General features: G+C 37.9%; 1 protein-coding gene across 3 annotated transcripts in view; it reads right to left on the reverse strand.

Annotated features, from left to right (window-relative positions):
- Window positions 1-26,277, reverse strand: part of GALK2 (galactokinase 2) — a 136,379-nt gene that overhangs the window by 103,995 nt on the left and 6,107 nt on the right. For 2 of the 3 annotated variants that reach the window (XM_069596551.1, XM_069596552.1), the window contains 4 exons: window positions 18,175-18,263; window positions 14,674-14,797; window positions 7,143-7,233; window positions 3,865-4,011 (listed from right to left, as the gene is read on the reverse strand). In XM_069596551.1, coding sequence (XP_069452652.1) covers window positions 3,865-4,011; window positions 7,143-7,233; window positions 14,674-14,797; window positions 18,175-18,263 — 451 coding nt within the window. The remainder of the gene's footprint in view (window positions 1-3,864; window positions 4,012-7,142; window positions 7,234-14,673; window positions 14,798-18,174; window positions 18,264-26,277) is intronic. The other variant, XM_069596554.1, reaches the window with a different exon arrangement.

The raw sequence follows: 26,277 nt of genomic DNA on the forward strand, positions 1-26,277 counted from the left end.
AAGTTATTCTCTTCCTAAAGTCTGCAATGGTTTTACAAACTGCTACCCAAATAAAGCCCAAATTGCTCGACATGGTTTACAAGGCCCAACATCTGGTCTCCTACCCTGTATTTCAAATTATTATGTGTCAGCTAAATTAAGCCTCTTTTAGTTTCTCCAACAAGCCATGATCACTCTTACTCTAGACAACTTCACATGATGTTTCCTCCCCCTGTAACATGACTATCCAATGTTATCAGTGTTATCCTGCTATCAGTAGTTCTTTTTCGGCCCATCAGTACTTCTTGACTAACATCTATGAATTCCTCTGTCTCAGCTTAGATGTACTCAGTTCAGTTCAGTTGCTCAGTCGTGTCAGACTCTGTGCCTCCACTGACTGCAGCATGCCAGGCCTCCCTGTCCATCACAAACTCCTGGAGTTTACTCAAACTCATGCCCATTCAGTTGGTGAGGCCATCCAACCATCTCATCCTCTGTCATCCCCTTCTCCTCCTGCCTTCAATCTTTCCCAGCATCAGGGTCTTTTCCAGTTAGTCAGTTCTTCACATCAAGCAGCGAAAGCACTGGAGTTTCAGCTTCAACATCAGTCCTTCCAATGAATAGTCAGGCCTGATTTCCTTTAAGATGGACTGGTTGGATCTCCTTGCAGTCCAAGGGACTCTCAAGAGTATTCTCCAACACCACAGTTCAAAAGCATCAGTTCTTTGGCACTCAAATTCTTTATAGTCCAACTCTCACATCCATACATGACTACTGCAAAAACTGTAGCTTTGACTAGATGGACTTTTCTTGACAAAGTAATGTCTCTGCTTTTTAATATGCTGTCTAGGTTGGTCATAACTTTTCTTCCAAGGAGTAAGCGTCTTTTAATTTCATGGCTGCAGTCACCATCTGCAGTGATTTTAGAGCCCCCAAAAATAAAGTCTGTCACTGTTTCTACTGTTTCCCCAGCTATTTGCCATGAAGAGATGGGACCAGATGCCATGATCTCAATTTTCTGAATGTTGAGCTTTAAGCCTACTTTTTCACTTTCCTCTTTCACTTTCATTAAGAGGCTTTTTAGTTCTTCTTTGCTTTCTGCGATAAGAGTGGTGTCATCTGTATATCTGAGGTTATTGATATTTCTCCTGGCAATCTTGATTCCAGCTTGTGGTTCTTCCAGCCCAGCGTTTCTCATGATGTACCCTTCACATAAGTTAAATCAGCAGGGAGACAATATACAGCCTTGGCGTACTCCTTTCCCAATTTGGAACCAGTCTGTTGTTCCATGTCCAGTTCTAACTGTTGCTTCCTGACCTGCATACAAATTTCTCAAGAGGCAAGTCAGGTAGTCTGGTATTCCCCTCTCTTTAAGAATTTTCCACAGTTTGTTATGATTCACACAGTCAAAGGCTTTGGCATAATCAATAAAGCAGAAATAGATGTTTTCCTGGAATTCTCTTGACTTTACAATGATCCAACAGATGTTGGCAATTTGATCACCGGTTCCTCTGCCTTTTCTAAATCCAGCTTGAACATCTGCAAGTTCATGGTTCATGTACTGTTGAAGCCTGGCTTGGAGAATTTTGAGCATTACTTTACTAGCATGTAAGATGAGTAAAATTGTGCGGTAGTTTGAGCATTCTTTGGCACTGCTTTTCTTTCAGATTGGAATGAGAACTGACCTTTCCAGTCCCATGGCCACTGCTGCGTTTTCCAAATTTGCTGGCATGTTGAGTGCAACACTTTCACAGCATCATCTTTTAGGATTTGAAATAGCTCAATTGGAATTCCATCACATCCACTAACTTTGTTCGCAGTGATTCCTCCTAAGGCCCACTTGACTTCGCATTCCAGGATGTCTGGCTCTAGGTGAGTAATTATACCATCCTGATTATCCAGGCCATGAAGATCTTTTTTCACAGTTCTTCTGTGTATTCTTGCCACCTCTTAATATCTTCTGCTTCTGTTAAGTCCATACCATTTCTGTCCTTCATTGTCCCCATCTTTGCATGAAATGTTCCCTTGGTATCTCTAATTTTCTTGAAGAGATCTCTAGTCTTTCCCATTCTATTGTTTTCCTCTATTTCTTTGCACTGATCACTGAGGAAGGCTTTCTTATCTCTCCTTGCTATTCTTTGGAACTCTGCATTCAAATGGGTATATCTTTCCTTTCCTCCTTTGCTTTTCACTTCTTTTCTTTTCACAGCTATATGTAAGGCCTCTTCAGATAGCCATTTTGCTTTTTTGTATTTCTTTTTCTTGGGGATGGTCTTGATCCCTCTCTCCTGTACAGCGTCATGAACCTCTGCCCATAGTTCTTCAGGCACTGTTTATCAGATCTAATCCCTTGAATCTATTTCTCACTTCCAGTGTATAATTACAATGGATTTGATTTAGGTCACACCTGAATGGTCTAGTGGTTTTCCTTACTTTTTTCAAGTCTGAATTTGGCAATAAGGAGCTCATGATCCGAGCCACAGTCAGCTCCCGGTCTTGTTTTTGCTGACTGTATAGAGTTTCTCCATCTTTGGCTGCAAAGAATATAATCAATCTGATTTCGATATTGACCATCTGGTGATGTCCATGTATAGTCTTCTCTCGTGTTGTTGGAAGAGGGTGTTTGATATGACCAGTGCATTTTCGGCAAAACTCTATTAGACGTACTATGTTCTCTAAATCTGGATTAGATCTGCTCCCATAGCACACTAGTATCCACTTATCAAACTCTGTTATAGTTGCCTATTCACTAGTCTCTATTCCCTTTTTTAGATCATAAGTACTATTAATATGAAGGCTAAAACTATACCTATTATATTACCAATGCCTTGACCATTAGCTGGCACAAAATAGGCACTAGGGAAGTAGTGATTGAATGATAAATGAATAAACAAATAAACCACCAGATTAAACATAGCACCAGTGGAAGCAGATTTTATACATGGACTTTCTTTCCCTTACTTTCTCTCTTCTCAACAAACAACAACAAATTAGTTATTCTTACCTCCAAATAAGCAATTGCTTACAAAGGACTAATTAATGGCAGTTAAAGAGAATTCTATCTGAGCCTTTGCTTTCTGCTTAATTTTTTTCTTTCTTCCTACAAATAAAATTTTTGAACTGAAAGTTTAAGCAGATCAAAGAAAGACATGTAGCTGACTTTCTCTTGATCTGCCTGTTGCCCAGTCTATATTCCTAGACATCTGTAAATGTGGTAGTACATGTACAAGGGATAAAAAAGAACATATGATAATATTTTTTTTGAGCCAGACCTCCAAAACATTAATCAAAGCTGAGCATACCTACTCTGAACTGCGAAATCAGAGATTTATGTGAACTTGTAAAGTTGAGGCTTTCTGACCTCTTGTAGAATTTATGTCTTCTTTAAATAAGCATTTCCTCTTTGCAATGAAGTATTTTTTTCAAGTTTATTTTAGCGACTAAGCTGCTGGTATAAATAGATATGTTATTTAGTTCCTTTATTGCCTGGTTTTCACCCTTTTTACCCATTTCTTGTCAAATATTTAACTGAAGGTTTTGGGTGAAAATAAGCAGGCCCAATTATGAAGCCTAGAATTTCCTCCCTGAAGTTCACTTGTTAATAAGGTGATTTAAAAAGACCTCCATGCATTCAATCTCCCCACTTAATCTAAGAGCATTTTGATAGAGTTCTTCACATATTCGCTTACTGTTTGGAAGGTATCAACTACCTTGTAGTTTATCACAAGCAGAACTTGCTAAGTTACAACTCATGCCCCATGTGTGCAGTCCTTTCAGGTAAGACAAAGTTTTTCAATCAAACAAAGGCACTCTAATTTTGAGATCTGGATACTAGTACTTTAGAAAGAGGGGATTCTATCAGGTTAAATCTTTCAAATTGGTTACCTTGGATAGGTTCATGCCCAGCACTGTGAGTGTCACCAAGCCAGCACAGCAGACCAGAGCACTGGAGCTGGAGAGGCCAGAACTCGGTGGGATGTTTCCATCCACCAAGCAGTTCATTCCAGTCAGGTCACTGAGACCAAAGTGTTCCTAGAATAGAAGGAAAACTAGCACTAGTAACTCTGCTTGGATTCAAGGAGCAGCAGAAAGTTCTTTCATTCCTCAGAGAGCAAAAGCCTCACAATGGACTTATTATGCTACTTATAGAAACAACTTGTGCAACTCAATTTAGTTGAGTCCATACATGACATTTTATTTAATGGCTGTTGGCCACAGGGCACTATAATTTGAAGACTAATTTTTACTTTGTTGAACAAAAAGCTACTGATCCATTTCCTAAAATTGCTTTGAGTGGTCTTTTTCATGAATATGAACTGATTTAAACAAATATGGAGAAATATTAAACAATTATAATTCAAGTAGCAAGACAAGAAATACACAGTTATTACTGAGGCAGGTTAAATCTCTATATGGCACATTCTAACACTCTGTCATTGTAAAAGTCCAACACCAAGCAGTGGTTTGTTTCTATGCAGTATTCTATCTAATGCTTTTCTTCAGAGGACCTTCCAACCTTTCTCAGTTCTATTTTATTTATGGAAAAACCTAGGTACCAAAGAGTAAGAGACTTTCCCAAGATTACATATAGGGAAGTGGAAGTAGGACTGAGGTCTCTGATTTCTGGTTGAGAACTTCCCCACTACGGTCAGAAACCTGGGCCAGCATACTGTCACTGTGATTTAATGTAAGTCAGCGATATGAGGAAATCCAGATTTTTACCCAAGTTTATAGATGCAATTTAGCCATATGGTAGCTTTCAAGACAGCCAAATTAGAATTCAGCCACAAATGAGAATGCAGACTCTTAAAGCAGGGAAACTCTATTTCTACAAAATAGGAAAGTCCAAAAAAATAATCAGACTCTGATCTCAAGATCAAGCTCTAAGATACGTAGATTAATATGTAGGGTGAGGACACTTAGGATGATATCATATCATAGCCTTTGTGGTTTGGGATTAAAAATAAATTCAAGGTAACTTCCTTCTAAAGAAAAAGCACCACCATGTTTACAGATTATTCAAAGGGTTCAAGACCAAAGTACAAAATACTACCATATTACATAATTATGCATTTCATCATACATATTATTCTAGGGAGAAATTTCAATAAACTAGATAAAATAGCCAAAGTAACAACAAAACTCTGCAAATAAAAGACCAGTTTTTTTTCCTTTTTTTTTTAATCTCTTTTTCCCCTAAACTGGCAAAACTCATCCACCACAAAAGAAGAGATTTAGCTGGATATACTTCTCTTCTTGATTTCAAATGATCTAAAAATTTCCTTTCCAGAAATATAAATTATAAACTGAAATATTGCTGCTGCCAATGCCCTTTCACACAGAACATCAGACAGCTTGTTTAAAAAAATCCTTGGAGAATGCTATATATTTAACCATAAACTGATCCACAGGGTGTCTTGAATGTGAATCATACTTACAAACTTATCATGCAATGTTTAAATTAAAATGTACAACAGATTCAAAATGCAAATGGGCTTTGCCAAATTCAGAAATAGTGCTATCCCATAAGGATAACATGTTTAATTTAATATAAACAGATTATCCACTGGAACTTTCTAGTATTTGAATCTGAAGGTTTCTAAAAGGCTAACATTTAAATTACTTCTCTGCCAAACATTCATTACACAGACCTGCTTTTGCACGTAAGCTGTCAAATCAAAAGGGAAGTCTGTAAGACCTGAAATTCTCAAATACAACACAAGGCACATTTGTTCTTTTGGTCACTTTATCCATATGCTACAGAAGGCATGTTGCTACAAGAAAGATGAAATTGTATTTGCCAACAAATGTTTCCAAATACTATAATTCCCACTAATGTTTGTGACAAGCCAAATGATTTGAAGATTTAAAACCTGCCAGTAACTTTTCTGTACGTTGTTACCATCTGTCTGGGAAAAAGAAAGGAAGGAAGAGATGGGGGCAGGGGAAGAAAGGGAAGTAGGGAGAAAGAAAGATACATTCAGAACCACCATAATTAGAGCACCGGATTATACGACAGAAATAAATACGATGCATATCTGTAATGGATATGCCACTGAATCCTACGCTACTCATGACAAAGTTTCAGATAGCAGCATCAGACAGTAAAGAACACAAGCTCTCCAAAACATGAATTTTAGCAAACAAATCAAATTGACTTAGCAAATCAATTTTCTTTCTTCCTTCATACTTTTTTAATTAGGAGAGAAAGTAGAAGTATTTCATCTTCTCATACATGACATTGCTGCTGCTGCTATTGCTAAGTTGCTTCAGTCGTGTCCGACTCTGTGCAACCCCATAGACGGCAGCCCACCAGGCTCCACCATCCCTGGGATTCTCCAGGCAAGAACACTGGAGTGGGCTGCCATTTCCTTCTCCAATGCATGAAAGTGAAAAGTGAAAGTGAAGTCGCTCAGTCGTGTCCGACTCTTCGCAACCCCATGGACTGCAGCCCACCAGGCTCCTCTGTCCATGGGATTTGCCAGGCAAGAGTACTGAAGTGGGGTGCCATTGCCTTCTCTGAGATATTCAAAGTATTCAGTGTTTCCAGGAAAACTCTTATTTTCCTTATTAAAATCACTATATCTTTTTTAATTTTTTTATTTTTTTATTTTTTTATATATCTTTTTTAAACCCCATCTAAAGTAGTAATAACAAAACTAAGTTAGCATTGATTGAATGCCTACTATGTGTCAAGCACTGTGTGATCCTTCCAACAACTCTTTGTTGAGATAATAACAACATATTTCACACACAGCAAATCTGAGACTTAAGGAGTTAAATCAACACAGCTGGGTAGAGTCTAGACTCAAACCCAGGACTGTCCAGCTCTAAATTCTATTACAGTGTGCACTTATACATCACTAGAACAAAATGTAAATAATACTACCAGAATGTATCTTTCAAAAGAAAATTTCAACAAAGATTTGAAAACTAGAACAAAGTATCAAATGCACATGACTTATGAACAGCCACTACAGCCCCTGATGAACACCACCCAGAAACAGTCATATCTACTCTATCCCCTGAAATACGTTCATGAGCAAAACAAAGCAGAAACATCAGCCCTGAAAGGAGACAAAAATGATATAGTAAATGAAATAAATCTTGATATAATAAACATCATAACCTCAACTGCTAGTAGCTGCTTTATACTGATTTACCTGAATTCCTTTAAATCCACATAGGAAATAGTTGTGCCACAGAGGCTTGGTTTTGTCAATCTGGATGTTATTAGCACTAGTACTGAAGTCCCTGCAAAAGCAAACAACAGTTAATTGAAGTCTAGAGGCTTTGTGCTATGGATGGCTGACTGCTGCCATCTTGTGCCAGGACAATAATAGTGACATTTTATTTTCCATTTGCTTCTCATATATGTACTCCACAGTTTACCCAAAAAACAACAAACATCTCCAGCTGCTAAAAATTAAGAAAAGTTTTGGTGACCTTAATAACTAAACTACTTTTAACTGGCCCTTTTTACTTCCTGAAAGGGAGAGAAATGAACATATTTTAGCATAATCTACACCACTGTATTTCACAATGGCCCTTATTAAGTTGGTATAAACCACATAAATGCTTATCCTTTGGGCCTTCTGTTTGACATACCTTTTACTAGAACACAAGTACTCAAAGCCTTCTTTCCCCCACACTCTCTGCCACCCATCCAGTTTTACCATCTGCACAGTTTAAGAAGGAATAAACAAAGCAAATGATACTTCTAATGAATCATAACTCATTGAGTAAAATGAGATTCCATGATTCTATATAAGTAAAAATAACAAATGAATAAATAGCTAAATGAAGGAGAATGGAAAGTACTTCCTTAGAGCAAAATGCCAGCTAATAGAAGAAATAATAAAAATAGAAAAATCACTATTTGGCAAACTCCATACAATCATTTCAGGAAGGAATCATCAATGGATGCTAAAGTTACTGAGTAAAAACTTGATTAGAAACAAGGTATCTATATAAACTTGAAGTATTTCCTTACCAGATATCTGCCGAAAAGGAAAAAAAATAGTAACTTTACGGTAATCTGGCAGACAACTCCTTAGCCAAATGATCAAAATTAACAACAGTTGAAGGAACATCACGTGCCTCCTTGATATGATCCACCGAGGACACATCAGTTGACATGTGGGAATTCTTCATACTATTTTTGTGACTTCCTTGAAAGCCAAAAGTTATTTCAGAATGAAAAATAGATAGGCTTCTAAATCAGCCCAAAGAATAAAATATGTGAAGTGGGAGAGGGGTGGAGATCAAATCAAAAGTGAGGAAATAAGTAACATTCCCAAACTGACTGAATGCTCTTCATATATAGCTTACTAAATAACTACTATGAGCCACTCACTGCAGAGGTGCCTTCCAAGCATCATCTTAATAACATGGACATATTATCTCCTAAGAAAAATATGGTGTGACCACTTAACTGTGCGAGGCGTTCACAGGAATATAAAGGTAAAGTGTGAAGGGCTTATCTTTCAAGCCTCTGTAATCTAGCCAAGACAGCCTGAGCACAAATCACTCACATTAGCACTGCCATGTGATGGTATGTAACGTGGGGTGGGATGCAAGGCCAAGAGGGCAACTGCTGGGCTGCACTCCATAGGCCTGCAAATCTTGTAGCTGCCCAGGCTTGAGATCGAAGAAAGAGCCTAGAGACAGCAACAGAGATATCAAGGGTTTGTTGGATCGAGGATATTACAAGTCTGCAGCAAAACACGCTGCCCCACTGTGTACGGCAGACAAGAGGCAAGACATGGCAGTAATCTTTCTATTCAGGGAAGAAGAAGGCTACCATTTATAGGGGGAATTGATGTCAGGTTGGCTCATCAGTTACTAGGGAAACCAGCAGCTGGGATCCGTGGCAAGCTCATGATTAAGCACTAATTAAGCCCTATGATTAGGGTACAGGTGGAGCAGGGACTGGTACAGCAGGAGATGTACAGAGAGCAAGAGAATAGCTGTTTTGAATGGCCTGACCATACAACAATTTTTATAGTTAGCACATTAGAGTATTAAGGGGAGGCTTTCCTGGAGGCTCAGAGAAATCTAGTGACTCTCCAGAGACCCAAACAGCCTGACTCCAGCTCTCAAACACTTTACTATCACCCACAGGAATTAAAATTTATTGACTATAGTCAATAAGAGGTCCCAGAATTTGGAAAGCAGAAAAGATTATGTTAGCAAAACTGAATGGGCTCTGTTCCAAGATAAGCAGATCTTGGAAGTCACCACAAAGAAAACTCAAGAAAGAAGGCTGGGGGACAAGGGTGATGGTATACTAGGGAAACTAGTAGAGGAGGAGATTTGTGCATATGTAGGAAGTTAGATGAGAAACATCAAAGAAAAAGCTAATAATCCCCAATCTAATTCCTTCAGACTTAGAAACATAGTTTAAAAACCAAAATGTGATGTAACCACACATTTAAGAAAGTGGATAAAAAAAAACATGTTGGCAAACGTGGAGCAACTGGAACTCCAATACACTGGTGTGCGAATGTAAAATTATACAACCACTTTTGAAAACAGGCAAAGTCTTAAGATAAACCAGACAGTCCACTCCTGGGTATTTACCAAACAAAACACATGTCCATACATAGATCTGTACACAAATATTCATAGCAGGTCATATCTGAATGGTCTAGTAGTTTTCCTTACTTTCTTCAATTTATGTCTTAATTTGGCAAAAAAGAGTTCATGTTCTGACCCATAGTCAGCTCTCAGTCTTGTTTGTGATGACTGTATAGAGCTTCTCCATCTTTGGCTGCAAAGAATATAATCAATCTGAATTTGGTACTGACCATCTGGTAATGTCCACATGTAGAGTCTTCTCTTGTGTTGTTGGAACTGGGTGTTTGCTATGATCAGTGCATTCTCTTCGCAAAACTGTTTGCCTTTGCCCTGCTTCAGTTTGTACTCCAAGGTCAAATTTGCCTGTTATTCCAGGTATTTCTCAACTTGCTACTTTTACATTCCAGGCCCCTATAATAAAAAGGACATCTTTTGGGGGTGTTAGTTCTAGAAGGTCTTATAGGTCTTGATAGAACCGTTCAACTTCAGCTTCTTCAGCATTACTGGTCGGGGCATAGACTCGGATTACTGTGATATTGAATGGTTTGCCTTGGAAATGAACAGAAATCATTCTGCCATTTTTGAGACTGCATCTAAGTTCTGCATTTCAGACTCTCTTGTTGACTATGATGGCTATTCCATTTCTTCAAAGGGATTCTTGCCCATAGTAGTAGATATAATGGTCATCTGAGTTAAATTCCCCCATTCCAGTCCAATTTAGTTTGCTGATTCCTAAAATGTCGATGTTCACTTTTGCCGTCTCCTGTTTGACCACTTCCAAATTGCCTTGATTCATGGACCTAATATTCCAGGTTCCTATGCAATATTGCTCTTTACAGCATTGGATTTCACTTCAATCACCAGTCACATCCACAAGTGGGTGCTGTTTTTGCTATGGCTCCGTCTCTTCATTCTTTCTGGAATTATTTCTCCACTGATCTCCAGTAGCATATTGGGCACCTACTGACCTGGGGAGTTCATCTTGCAGTGTCCTATCTTTTTGCCTTTTCATACTTTTCAGGGTGGCAAATAGATACAAGGGATTATTAGATATGACAGAGTGTCTGAAGAACTATGGACGTAGGTTCATGACATTTTACAGGAGGCAGAGATCAAGACCACCCCCAAGAAAAAGATACACAAAAAGGCAAAATGGTTGTCTGAGGAGGCCTTACAAATAGCTCTGAAAAGAAGAGAAAGGCAAAGGAGAAAAGGAAAGATATACCCATTTGAATGCAGAGTTCCAAAGAATAGCAAGGAGAGATAAGAAAGCCTTCCTCAGTGATCAGTGCAAAGAAATAGAGGAAAGCAATAGAATGGGAAAGACTAGAGATCTCTTCAAGAAAATCAGAGATACAAAGGGAACATTTCATGCCAAGATGGGTGCAATAAAGGACAGAAATGGTATGGAGTTAACAGAAGCAGAAGATACTAAGAAGAAGTAAGAATACACAGAAGAACTATACAAAAAAATCTTCACAACCCAGATAATCACGATGATCACTCATCTAGAGCCAGATATCCTGGAACGCAAAGTCAAGTGGGCCTTAGGAAGCATCATTATGAACAAAGCTAGTGGAGGTGATGGAATTCCATTGAGCTATTTCAAATCCTAAAAGACAATGCTGTGAAAGTACTGCACTCAATACGCCAGCAAATTTGGAAAACTCAGCAGTGGCCACAGGACTAAAAAAGGTCAGTTCGCATTCCAATCCCAAAGAAAGGGAATGCCAAAGAATGCTCAAACTACCACACAATTTCACTCATTTCACATGTTAACAAAGTAAAATTCTCTAAGCCAGGCTTCAACAGTACGTGAACTGTGAACTTCCATATGTTCAAGCTGGATTTAGAAAAGGCAGAAGAACCAGAGATCAAATTGCCAACATCTGTTGGATCATCAAAAAGGCAAGAGAGTTCCAAAAAATCATCTATTTCTGCTTTATTGACTTCGCCAAAGCCTTTGACTGTGTAGATCACAAGAAACTGTAGAAAATTCCGAAAGAGACAGGACTACCAGACCACCTTACCTGCCTCCTGAGAAATCTGTATGCAGGTCAAGAAGCAACAGTTAGAACCAGACATGGAACAACAGACTGTTTCCAAATTGGGAAAGGAATACGTCAAGGCATTATATTGTCACCTTGCTTATTTAATTTATATGCAGAGTACATCATGAGAAATGCTGGACTGGATGAAACACGAGCTGGAATCAAGATTGCCAGAAGAAATATCAATAACCTCAGATATGCAGATGACACCACCCTTATGGCAGAAAGCAAAGAAAAACTAAAGAGCCTCTTGATGAAAGTGAAAGAGGAGAATGAAAAAGTTGGCTTAAAGCTCAACATTCAGAAAACTAAGATCATGGCATCCAGTCCCATCACTTCATAGCAAATAGATGGGGAAACAATGAAAACAGTGACAGACTTCATTTTTTTGGTGGGGGGCCTCCAAAATCACTGCAGATGGTGAGTACAGCCATGAAATTAAAAGATGCTTGCCCTTTAGAAGAAAAGTTATGACCAACATAGACAACATATTAAAAAGCAGAGACATTACTTTGCCAACAAAGGTCCATCTAGCCAAAGCTATGGTTTTCAAGTAGTCATGTTCAGATGCGAGAGTTGGACCATAAAGAAAGCTGAGCACCAAAGAATTGATGCTTTTGAACTATGGTGTTGGAAAAGACTCTTGAGAGTCCTTTGGACTGCAAGGAGATCCCACCAGTCCATCCTAGAGGAATTCAGTCCTGAATATTCATTAGAAGGACTGATGCTGAAGTTCCAATACTTTGGCCACTTTATGGGAAGAACCGACTCATTTGAAAAGACCCTGATACTGGGAAAGACTGAAGGCAGGAGGAGAAGGGGACAACAGAGGATGAGATGGTTGGATGCCTTCACCAACTCAATAGACATGAGTTTGACTAAACTCTGGGAGTTGGTGATGTACAGGGAGGCCTGGCGAGCTGCATTCCATGAGGTAGCAAGAGTTGGACACAACTGAGCGACTGAGCTGAACTGAACTGATTCATAACAGAATTATTCATAATAGCCAAAAGCTGGAAATAATCCAAATATTCATCAATGATGAATAAAGAAATTATGGGTTCTTCACGCAATGCATGCTAGACAACATGTGGACAGTTCTGGAAGGCATGCTGCATATTTCCTAAGAGTCCAGTGGAGTAAAGCCCCTTATTTACACAGGAGCTACCTGCCTTGATAATTCACCTCTGCTTCCCTAGTTGAGTCTCCATCCTCTTTCACTACTGCTCCTGGTACTGTTTCCCAGATGCTCTCCCTCCTTCCACGTCTATCTCAGGCTCTGCTTTTGTGGGGAAAAAAGTGAAATTCCCACATTTACCATGTGAGATATTAAGTGAATCTGAGTAAATCAATATAACAAATTATGGCACCCAGTTTTAAATGGTTACAATGACACAAAATTGTATTTGAGATAGTATAAATTTTTCTTTATAGGGTCCTGCTGCTGCTGTTGCTGATGCTAAGTCACTTCAGTTCCATAGATGGCAGCCCACCAGGCTCCCCCATCCCTGGGATTCTCCAGGCAAGAACACTGGAGTGGGTTGCCATTTCCTTCTCCGATGCATGAAAGTGAAAGGTGAAAGTGAAGTCGCTCAGTCGTGTCCGACTCCTTGCGACCCCATGGACTGCAGCCTACCAGTCTCTTCCGCCCATGGGATTTTCCAGGCAAGAGTACTGGAGTAGGTTGCCATTGCCTTCTCCATGCCTTCTCCTTAAAGGGTCCTAAATGTACATAACATCTCAATCATGCAAAATAAACAGAAAAATGATCTTTCACAATAACTTTCACCTAAAAGTCAGGAATTTTTATTATCTTGCATAAGCTGGTATAGATACAAATAAAATATTTGCTGAATGAATGAATGTTACTGCAAGCAAATTGTCCAATGAACAATAAGCCAAAAATATAATGTGCCAATTACATGTCAAGATCTTTTTTTATAATTAACAAACCAGGTCCTGCTTAATATAAGTAAGCAGGACTTATCCCAGGAATGCAGAGTTCAACATTGGAAAATACATCGGTATAATTCATAATATCTTAAAACTTATCTTCAATACTGTACAAGCATTTAATAAAATCCAATAATCCCTAAGTGACTTTTTTAATCTTAGTAAACCAAGAATTAAAAAAACAACAACAGGGAATTCCCTGGTGGTCCAGTTGTTAGGACTTGGCACTTTCACTGCCAGGGCCAGGGTTTTAATCCCTGGTCAGGAACTAAGACTCCACAAGTCACGTAGTAGAGCCAAAACAGTAACAACAACAACAAAAATATGCCCTTAACTTGATAAAGCATATCTACTAGAAACCTATATCTACTGTGTTCCAGACTCTATGTCTGACACTGAGGCTAACAGAGTACTGGAGAGGTAACACCACCTGAAGTGACAGAGCTTACAATCTATGGGAATACCGGCAAGTAAGCAGATAATGATTATACAGCATGGTAAGATGTTATGATAAGAGAATGAGAGGGTGGCCTAGTAATACAAGAAAGGCGTACCACTTGACTTCGCTAGAGATAGTTAAGCTCAACAGATGATACATATCTTCTGGGCAAAGTTATTTTCATCCTTTTTTGACCCAGTATCTAAAATAATGTCAGACACACAATACGTCTTCAGTAAATGTTTCTCAGACTTTCCAAGTGGTTCAGTGGTAAAGAATCCACCTGCCAATGCAGGAGACATAGGTTCAATCCCTGGGTAAAGAAGATCCCCTGGAGAAGGAAATGACAATCCACTCTAGCATTCTTGCCTGGGAAATCCCATTGACAAAGGAGCCTGGCGAGCTACAGTCCATGGGGTAGTAAAGAGTTGGACACAACTTAGTGACTAAACAACAACAACAATAAATGTTTCTTAAATAAATGAACAAAATGAACAAATATTAGATTAAATAGAAACAGATTCTTTTGAAGTCAAATTTTCAATAAATTAAATGACATTATAAATTTGATATTTCCTAAAGATACCATTTGAGTACAAATACAAAGACACACACTTATACCCGTGCACACACCACACATACACATACACGGTAGCAATTCTAAATACTCACGGGTACAAGGGATTGGTATTGGCCAGCTGGAGAACATGTGTTTTCACAGGTTCCACAGCTATTAGCATATCTTGTTCTACAGCCATAGGAAGAACAGAATATCCACAGTAATCTATATGCTCTCCTAGAATAAAAAGAAAGCATTTTTTAATCATTGCTGGCATATGAAACATGAGAGACTCAAGTAAGTTGACAAATAGGAAAAACTTGACCACTAGCCTGGTTTTAACAGAAAATAAAAATACTAAAGGCAGAAAGTGATTCCATTTTCTTTCTCTCCCTGACATCTGAACCAGGAACTTTTGCTAGAATAAGTATATTAGTTATTAGTTTCTGCTAATATTTCAACTTCTTTAAATATTCACAAGTTTTTTCCACTTTCTAATTCATAATAATTATATTTGAATATTTACGTTTTATGACTAGTTATATGGAGCATCAAGAAAAGCAATGACTAGTTTCTCTGTTGTTCCTTTGTATTAACTTTTTCAATATGGACAATGGAAACCTTTAGCATCCTCTCTCTTATCTTAGTATTATGTGAGTACCACTCTTTTCCTTACTAGCCAATGAATTCACTATGGTGAAGACTTGCTTTATTTATCTTTGTGACCCAATGAAATGCCTAACAAATTATACAGACACTGATTAGTTGTGTTGAATGTGCTAGACATAGCTAGAATAAGGAAGAGGAAGCTAGAAAAAAAATATTTAATTTTATATATAACGAGCAAATAGAAAACTATTCTTTTCATTTTAATTCCTCTATGAATCATCAGCAGGAAATTTTTGCCTGCTACCCCATAATGTTTCCTCCAAATTACCCATTTAAACTCAAGGTTTTTATTCATAATATTAAAAAAAATAACAATTCAAGAAAGATGAGCTAAGCAAGCTCACTTATATTTTCCTGAGACAGGTTTGTCTATTTGATTGTTTGTCCTGCATTGGCAGGCGGGTACTTTACCACTAGCACCACCTGGGAAGCCCTATCTGCTTGCTTCTATGGCGGACATTGATCAACTAAGAAACATAAAATGTACAAAAGACAATTCAACCGCCTGATTACATTTTTAAATAAATATGATTCTACATATTATTTCAGGCAGAAGTCTTTTGTTTCTACACTGATGTGTTCTTTAAAATAAGAAAATTAGGATTGTCTTTTTTAATGAATTGACAATGATGAGTGAACAATTCAAATGACAATTCAAAGTTGTCTTTCTCTCCAACTTCCTTCAAAACTACAATGTAGAACAGTGGTTCACAAATAGAAAATGCATATTTAAATAAGTAGAATTCTAGGGAGGTACCAGATTTTGTTGGGAATCCTACAGTGTGAATGACAGCCTTCTGAGAATGAAGACTCCTCCCTTTGCAAAAACTAATGGAACCCATCCTGGAGAACTGTTGGCAAGTAAGGAAAAAAACAGTGATTACATTTTGGACACTTTAACAGAAAATGTAATAATTCTTTTAATAAAGACTGAAATTCATTCCATCCCAAGAACTAATTAAATAACTATCTTAGAACATAATCCCCCTCCTTTTTTTAAAATGAGATAGCATTTATTGAGTAAGAATTACTTACTCAGGAAAATTGTTACTCCCCAAACTAAGTGAAACTTGGCTCTCCTCTGAGGATACTGATGCTTTGCAATTCTCGCTCAGTAGCACAGAGTTGGTGATAACCTCCTCCCACTCCGCTGGTTCCAAGACTTTTTCCTGTCCTGTGATTTGGAGGTTCAAACCACATTTTCTCATCTCCACCACATTCATCTCTGACTATCTTAGACATCTGCTCCTCTCTGAAGACCTCTGCATCTCATTCCACCCTCTCCATCCCAATCTTGTAAAACAACCCAGTCCAAGGCCCAAGCTTCATAATCCCTTGACCTCTGGAGAACTTGACCTCCTCTCTGCTTCAACAATCTTACTTCCATGGTCTTGACAAATCCAGTAATGACCATAGAACTCCTTATCACCTAGAACTTTTCTACCTATGGATTTTTGTTCCAAATATCACATTCCTTACTAAAACTTTCCAACGTGCCATTTCTCTCACTCAGTTTATCCTACTTAACCTGTTTTTCAGATTCAGTTCTTTGCCCTCTCTAGCCTATAGGCTCCCTCTTACCTTTATTTTTCTACCTAGCATATTTTCCAGGGTTCATTACTTCATCTACCCCTTCTGACAGTATTAGCAACTTCTTGATGTCATTGTTATTCTCTGTAACCTCTGTCCAAAACAAAACCCTAAAGCTAGATCAAATGTAGGCAACTTGGACTAGCTGAGAGGCAGTGGGGAAATGAACAAATCTGCAGATTGTTATTGCTACAATTCCATGGTCTCCAGCTCTAACCAGATCTCACTGTTACAAAGCAAACTTTTTCTTTTTTTCCAGTTATCTCCCTCTCCCATCCTTGACAAAGCTGTTTCAAACCTTCTGCCATCTCTTTAAACGTCCAACACCTGCAACCTTCCCCCAAAAGGACTCCCTCAACCTTCTATACCAAAATTATACATTTATTTACATCAACCTGCATCCTTTTTTTCCCCACCTTCTGTTTAAAAAGACTCAAAGTGGCCCTCTTCCTATGCTGTAGATACCAACCCTTCTTGCCCTCTTGAGAATCCTTCTCTATCTCTTCTTTTCTCAGATATCTTTGATCTCTTTCTCTCCACTGACTTTACTCAATTCCCCTTTTCTACCTCATTTAACCATGTTCAAATATCTCATATTTTTAAAATCCTCCATGTTTGCTTGAAAATCAGCTTTCCTGAGTTAATAATTGAAGCTACATTTTGGGTACATGGGAGTTCGTTATACTAGTTCAACTAACTTTTTTGTATGCTTACAAAAGAATCCACCTGCAATGTGGGAGACATGGGTTAGATCCCTGGGTTGGGAAGATCCCCTGGAGAAAGGAAAGGCTACCTACTCTAGTATTCTGGCCTGGAGAATTCCATGGACACAGTCTATGGAGTCATAAAGAGTTGGACACGACTGAGCGACTTTCACTTTCACTTTCACTTTCCAGTATAGAAAGTTTTCTTTTTAATCCTCCTTTGATTTGGAATTTTCTCAGGTTTCTTGATAAAACATATTCATTCTCCAGGCCACCACAGTTTTAAAAGCAAGGGATTATTGGGCTTCCCTCTATTCTTCTAATCCAATGAATAAATGTAAAACCATAAAAATTATTCACTGTAGTCAAAAAACTTAACCTGCAACACAGAAAAATCTTTCTACCTCTCATGAAAATAATGGGAACAACCAGGTTTCAACAAGCTTCTGAATTTTAAAAATGAATGGACAAAACTAACATCAATAAATGAATTGGGAAGGATGAAAATATAATATTTTCTTATGAAAAAGCTTAACTTGCCATAGTAGATACATGTGAAACATTCTATTTTCCCAGTTCTCCTGATATATTAACAAAAATTTGGATCTTATCAAAGGAGGAAAAAATTAAGAAAAAGAACTTTCTAAATACCTATTATATTGACTCTTCCTGGTGCTCGAACATAAAACTTGGGAATGGATCCAAACTTAGAATTAAACATCTCTTTTAGCTTCAGCAATCTGAAAACAAGAGTAGCATATTTCAAAATATCCAGATAATAGAAAAACCTGTGATACACACACACACACACACACACCACACACATATTTCATATACATCACCACTATTATCTTTAAAAATAATGAAAGCAAGCTATTTTACCGACACTTCTTTGAAAATCCCTGGATGAAACAATACTGTAACCCCCTAAGTGACACAGGAGTACAGCTAAGCACACAGAAGAGTAAAAAATTTAATACAGACATACACAAAGAAAACACTTGTTTCCTTCAATTATGAAGAATATAACTTTCTGTATAATTTCTAAATAATATTCAGAGAAGAATCTCTTTATACTAAAAAATGTAGCATGGAGTAGTGTATCAGTTTTTTCACAAACTGGATGACTTAAGACAACAGAAATTTATTGTCTCTGAGTTCTAGAGACCAGCAGTCCAAAATCAGAGTTTGGCATCACCTCTGAAAACCTCTGAAACCTAGAGGGGAAAATCCTTCCCTGCCTCTTTTTAGTTTTTGATGGTGACCATCGGTCCTTGGCATTCCTTGGCTGGCAGCTGCATCACTCCAATGTCTGCTTATGTTATCACATGTAATTCCCTCTGTGTATCTCTATCTGTGACTGCTTTTCATTCTTATAAGGCCATCAGACTTACTGGATGTGTGTGTGTGTGTGTGTGTGTGTGCATGCGTGCATGTGTGTTAGTTGCTCAGTAATGTCCAACTATTTGCAACCTCATGGACCATAGCCCGCCAGGCTCCTCTGTCCATGGCATTTTCCAGGAAAGAGTACTGGAGGGGTAGCCATTCCCTTCTCCAGGGGATCTTCCTGACCCAGGGATTGAACCTGGGTCTTCTGATTTTCAATTCAATATGACTTCATCTTAACTTGATTACATAAGTAAAGATGCTAGTTCAAATAAGGTCACATTCTGAGGTTCCAGGTAGACATGAATTAAGAGGGATGCTATTCAACCTAGTACAGTCAAATGAAAACTAAACTGGATATCACATCAGGAGACTACAATTTTAATTCCAATGGGGCTTCTACGTCAATGCTAAAGTTTGGAAAATCATTTTCCCTTGGATCCTCATCTGTAAGATTAGAAAATTTGAACTAGATATTCCTTATAGGTCCCTCCCAGATCAAAAATGCTTATATTTAATAATTTAATACTGTTAAATCATCTCAAGTCACTTCTATGAAGACCTACTACTGTTTGTAGTCCCACAATACATTCTATCTGAGTAATAACAGTAAGACAATAAATATCTAATAGACCTACCATATTCAAGACATTCATTAATTAAATAATTGATCTTAAAAATCAGCTAGTTACAATAAACAAAATCATACCAAAAAATTTAAGAAAAGAGGAAATTTATTATAATGATAAAAAGATACACTGAATATTCTTGGAAGTTATTCAAGATGACCTCCTAGAACTGGAACAGCCATCAGAAACTCTATTTACTGATGGGTGGGGCTGTGTTTCCTCCCTGTTGATTGTTTGGTCTGGAGCCTGCAGGCTGTTGGGTGGGGCTAATGGTTGCCTCTGGGAGAGCTCACCATCAGGGTCCTTGATACTGCAGTGAGCCACAGCTGCCCCCTGCCTCCATAGGAGACCCTCCAATACTGGCAGGTAAGTCTGGCCCAGTACCCTATAGAGTCACTGCTTTTTTCCCCTCTGGGTCCTGGTGTGCAAAAGACCCTGTGTGTTCCCTCTAAGAGTGGAGTTTCTGTTTCCTCCAGGCTTGTGGAATTCCTGTGATCAAACCACACTGGCCTTCAAAGGCAGATTCTCTGGGGGTTCCTCTTCCTGTTGCTGGACCTCAAGGCTGGGAAGCCTGACATGGGGCTCATTCTTTCACTTCTGTGGGAAAATTTCTGTGGTATAATTGTTTTCCAGTTTGTGAGGCACCCACCCAGGAGGTATGGCATTAGATTTTATCACAATTATGCCCCTCCATCTTGTTGTGGCTTCTTCATTGTCTTGGATGTAGGGTATTTTCTGGTAGGTTCCAGGATTTAGGGAAATAGCTGTTTAGCAGTTAGTTGTGACTTTGGTGTTCTCATCAGAACGAGTGAGCTCACCACGTCCTTCTCCACCATCTCGAGCTCTCCTGGGTCATCCAGGAAGCCAGAGCTGATGTTTGTTTTGTTTGTCTGTTTGTTTCTATTTATTTATTTATGTTTGGTTGTTCTGGGTCTTTGCTGCTTTACACAGACTTTCTCTAGTTGCAGCAAGCAGGTGCTACTGTGGGTCACAGTGTGTAAACTTCTCATTACGGCAGCGACTCTTGCGGATCACAGGCTCTAGGCGCATGGGCTTCAGTAGCTGCAGCATGCGGACCCAGTGGCTGTGGCTCTTGGGATCTAGAGCATGGGCTCAACAGTTGTGGTACATGGGCTTAGTTGCTCTGCAGCATGTGGAATCTTCCTAGGCCAGGGATCAAACTCGTGTCCCCTGCATTGGCAGGCGGGTTCTTACCCACTGCACCAACAGGGAAGTCCCAGAGCTGATGTTATAGTGGAATTTTCATCAGCATTCTGCATCCATTCAGATGCTAGCTTCTTGTATTTGTCCTACAGAGATGAAGAGTCTTTTAGTTAGTCATTTAAACCATCTCCACTACAGATGATCATTCAAGGATATAAAGTCTTCTTCCTTTTCATTGCTTCACTCTTCCAGACTTCTATTATTTTCTGCGTGCATAAACTAGACAAACCACTAGCTAAGAAAATGGGGGCTAATAAAACACAAAATAAGAAATGACAAGGATGAGACAACATTAAACAAAAGAAATTTTATAGGTCAAAAGAGGGACTTCCTTGGTGGTCCAGTGGCTAAGACTCTGTACTCCCAATGCAGGGAACAAGGGTTTGATCCCTGGTCAGAGAACTAGATCCTGTGTGCCACAACTAAAGATCCCACATGCTGCAAGTAAAACCTGGCATAGCCAAATAAATAAATAAATAATAAAAAGTACTTTGTAGAAAAGCCAAGTACTCTCTCTTTTGTCACCAACCAAACCACAGCACACCAGCTCCATCTCCTAACCACTGCAAAAACCTCATGCTAGTCTCTTTTCCTTGTTCTCTGAAGCCACTTTTGATCAATTTGGGTGGCCTGCTCCGCCCTCCCCAGAAAATCTCATTATGTGAATAATAAACTTTTCATACCCTCTTCTTCATGTGGTATTACCAGTCTCAATATTCAAACCAAATTTGGGGGTGGGGGTCCATCCTGTTTCTGTGGGATAGCCACAATAGTAATCCTACAGAAAATGGATAATTTCCTAGGGAAATACAATTTATAAAAACAGATCCATTTCCATAGAATAAATAAATTCATCAAAGACCTACCGACACATATGCATTAAGCCCAGATATTTTATAAGAGAATTCTACCCAAGCATGATCATCAGATAGCCCATATGTTCCACAAGTTGTTCTAGAGCATGGAAAAATAAAGAAAAAAGGTCTAATTCTTGTTATGAAGCAAGTGTAGCATGGATACCTAAACCAGATAAACATAGTCCAAGAAAACACAACTACAGACTAATGTCACTTTTGAATATTAATGCAAATGTAATTAATAAAAGATTAGTAAGTATAGGCAGCACATTAAGAAAATAGTTCAAGTGGAATTAACTCCAGGAATGCAAAGTTGAAAATATTAGGATAATCCATTAAAATAATATATCATATTAAATCTAAGAAGAAAATTATAGGACTACTTTCATAGATGCTAAAAAGTCATAAAATTCATTCCCAAAGGTGTTTATCTTTTTTCTTAATTATTTATTTATTTTTGGCTGCACTGGGTCTCTGTTGAAGCTTTCAGGCTTTCTCTAGTTGTGAGGAGCAGGGACCACTCTAATTATGGCTTGTGGGCTTTAGACTGCAGGCTCAGTAGTCGTGGTGCATAAGCTTAGTTACCCCACGACATGTGGAATCTTCCCTGGACCAAGGACTGAATCCAAGTCCCCTGCATTGGCAGGCAGATTCTTAACCACTGGATCACCAGGGAAGTCCCCAAAGGTGTTTATCTTAACGTGATTACATATATCTCAGTCTTGAATCCAAGAGCTAATGAGGAAATTCTAGAGACATTTCCACTAAGATCAAAAATAAGACAAAAATTTCCACTGTCTCCACATCTAATCACACAGTACTGGAGATACAGATAATGCAATTAGACACTTCAGTCCAGTCATTCAGCCGTGTCCAACTCTTTGTGACCGCATGGACTGCAGCACACTAGGCTTCCCTGTCCATCACCAACTCCTAGAGTTTGCTCAGGCTCAAGTCCATCAAGTCAGTGATGCCATCCAACCGTCTCATCCTCTGTCGTCCCCTTCTCCTCCTGCCTTCAATCTTTCCCAGAATCAGGATCTTTTCCAAGGAGTCAGTTCTTCCAATCAAATGGCCAAAGTACTGGAGTTTCAGCTTCAGCAACAATCCTTCCAATGAATATTCAGGATTGATTTCCTTTAGAATTGACTGGTTGGATCTCCTTGCAGTCCAAGAGACTCTCAAGAATCTTCTCCAAAACCACAGTTCAAAAGCATCAATTCTTCAACCCTCAGCTTTCCTTATACTCCAACTCTCACATCCATACATGACTACTGGAAAAACCATAGTCTTGACTAGATGGACCTTTGTTCATAAAGTAATGATTCTGCTTTTTAATATGTTGTCTAGGTTGGTCATAGCTTTTCTTCCAAGGAGCAAGAGTCTTTTAATCTCATGGCTGCAGTCACCATCTGCAGTGATTTTGGAGCCCAAGAAAATAAAGTCTCTCACTGTTCCATTGTTTCACCATCTATTTGCCATGAAGTGATGGGACTGGACTTAGTTTTCTGAATGTTGGGTTTTAAGCCAACTTTTTCATTCTCTTCTTTCACTTTCATCAAGAGGCTCTTTAGTTCTTCTACCATAAGGGTGGTGTCATCTGCATATCTGAGGTTATTGATATTTCTCCCAGCAGTCTTGATTCCAGCTTGTGCCTCATCCAGCCTGGCATTTCTCATGATGTACTCTGCATATAAGTTAAATAAGCAGGGTGACAATATACAGCCTTGATATACTCCTTTTCCTATTTGGAACCAGTCTGTTGTTCCATGTCCAGTTCTAACTGTTGCTTCCTGACCTGCATACAGATTTCTCAGGAGGCAAGTAAGGTGGTATTCCCATCTCTTGAACAATTTTCTACAGTTTGCTGTAATCTACACAGTCGAAGATTTTGGAGTAATCAATAAAGCAGAAGTAGATGTTTTTCTGGAATTCTCTTGCTTTTTCTATGATCCAAAGGATGTTGGCAATTTGATCATTAGACAAGAGAAATAAATTAAAAATAAAAAAAGGAGTAAAACTATCTCTACCTGGAGACAATATAGTGGGATATCTAGAGAATTCCAGAGAACTAATGCTAAAACCAACTTAAATAATAAAAGAATTCACAAAGACAGCAGAATATAAAATAAATATCCAAATATGAATACCCTTCCTATGCAAAAACAATCACCAGTTAGTACTACAATAGTAGAGCATACCTTATTCACAGCAACAAAAAAACACTAAGTATTTAGGAATAAACTTAACAAGAAATATGTAAAATTTATTTAAGAAAAGCTTTAAACACTCTTGAAAGAGATAAAATAGTTTCAAAGAAATGGAAAGACATCCCTTGTTCTTGGATAAAATGACCCAACATCATAAGGATATTTATTCCCAAGTTAACTTATAAATTTAATGAAATCCTCCCAAGAAACACCAACAAGCTTTTCTTATAGAGATAGACAAATTGATATAAAAATTCAAACTAATTTGAAAATTTGTGGAAAACTAATATGCAGAAACAGTGGAGAAAACATTTTAAAAAAGAAACACTATCAGGAAGGAGTAGCCCTACCAAACATTAAAACGTACTATAAAGCTTCTGTAATGAAAACAGTGAAGCTTCAATACATATAGAGACAAGCAGACTTCACCAGAATAAAAGGTTCAGAGATAGATGCAAGTGCATATGGAAATCTAGTCTATGAGGAAACTGGCATCTCAAATCAAGACGCAGAGTAATAAACAATGCTAGTACAACTGGTAAAATTTTTGGAAAAGATAAAATTAGGTCCATCTCTTACACAAGAATAAACTCCAACTGGATCAGGCACTAGGAAGAAATGAAAGTGAATTTCGGTATAACTCAACAAAGAGAAAAATTTCTCTAACTATGACTCAAACTTCTGAGGCAACTTTGAAACTGACAGATTTGACTGCAAAAGATTTTTAGAAACATTTACATGGCAGAAAATGTCATAATCAAAATCAAAAGAAAACTAGCAAACTAAGAGAATATATTTACAGCATATGTTACAGATATATTCTTTATATTTTTTACAAAAACTCTGAAACCATAACACTCCTAGAACAGAACATAGGCAGGATATTCTTTGACATAAATCATAGCAATATTTTTTTGAATTTCTCTTAAGGCAAAAGAAATAACAGCAAAAATAAATAAATAATATCTAATTAAACTTAAATGCTTTTGCACAGCAAAATAAATTATCAACAAAATGAAAAAAAAAACCTACTGAATGGGAGAAAATATTTGCAAATGAAATGACCAATAAAGGGTTAATATCCCACATACATAAACAGCTAATACAACTATATATCAAATGATAGTCCAATTAGAAAATCAGCAGAAAACCTGAATATATATTTTTTTCAAAAAAAGACACACAGATGGCCACCAGGCACATGAAAAGATTGTCAACATCACTAGTCATCAGAGAAATGCAAATCAAAACCACAATGAGATAACACCTCACCCCTATCAGAATAGCTATCATCCAAAAGACACAAATGTTAGCAAGGATGTGGAGTAAACGGAATCACTGTACACTGTTGGTAGGAATGTAATTTGGCACAGCCACTATGGGAAAAAGTATGTAGGCTCCTCAAAGAAACTAAAAATACAACTACCACATAATCCAGAAATTTCACTGCTGGGTATATATCCAAAGAAAATGAAAACACTAATTCAAAGAGATACATGTACTCCCAATGTTCATAACAGCATTACTTACAATAACCAACATACAGAAAAAAACAAAATGTCCATTAATAGATGAATATGATGGATATATATATACACACCCAGTGGAATATTACTCAGAAAATGAACAAAAATCTGCCTTTTGCAACAATGTGGATAGACCTAGAGAGTATTATGCTTATGAAATAGGTCAGAGAAAGACAAATACTCTATGTTATCACTTACACGTGGAATTTAAAAAGTAAAACAAATGAATGTATATAACAAAGTGTAAACAGACTCACAGATATAGAGAACAAGTAAGTGATTACCAACGGGGAGAAGGAAGCAAGGAGGAGCAAGATAGGGCCATGGGATTAAGAGACGTAAACTACTAAGTATAAAATAGATGAGCAACAAGGATATATTGTACAGCAAAGGGAAATATAGCTGATTATTTAGTAATAACTTTAAATGGAATATAATCCATAAAAATATTGAGTCACTATGTTGTACACCTAAAACAAATATAACATTGTAAATCAACTACAATTTTAAAAACTCAAAAACTGAAGTGAAAAATGAACAAAAACCTGATAGAAAAATGTGTGAAAGAACAGAAAATTCATAAATGAACCTTAAGCACATGAAATTAGAGAGATGCAAATTAAAACTACACCATGATACTATAAGACTGGTGAATATTAAAAAGTAACAACACACTCTGTTGGTGAGGTTCTGTGGAAAGAGGTACTGGGTTGGGAATGCAAAGCAGGACAATACATTTGAAGGTGAATTGGGCAAAACTTTGTATCTAACAAAAATACATTGGCACTAAATTTAGCCAACAAGCCTATGTGAAAAATTTACCCTAAAGGTATTCTCCAGCAATATGAAAATACATATTCATGAGATTACTCATTACAGAATTGTTGTAACTGCAAAACACTAGAAACAACCTGCATGTATG

The sequence above is a fragment of the Ovis canadensis genome, chromosome 7, assembly GCF_042477335.2.
Source record: "Ovis canadensis isolate MfBH-ARS-UI-01 breed Bighorn chromosome 7, ARS-UI_OviCan_v2, whole genome shotgun sequence".
NCBI classification, from domain to species: domain Eukaryota; kingdom Metazoa; phylum Chordata; class Mammalia; order Artiodactyla; family Bovidae; genus Ovis; species Ovis canadensis.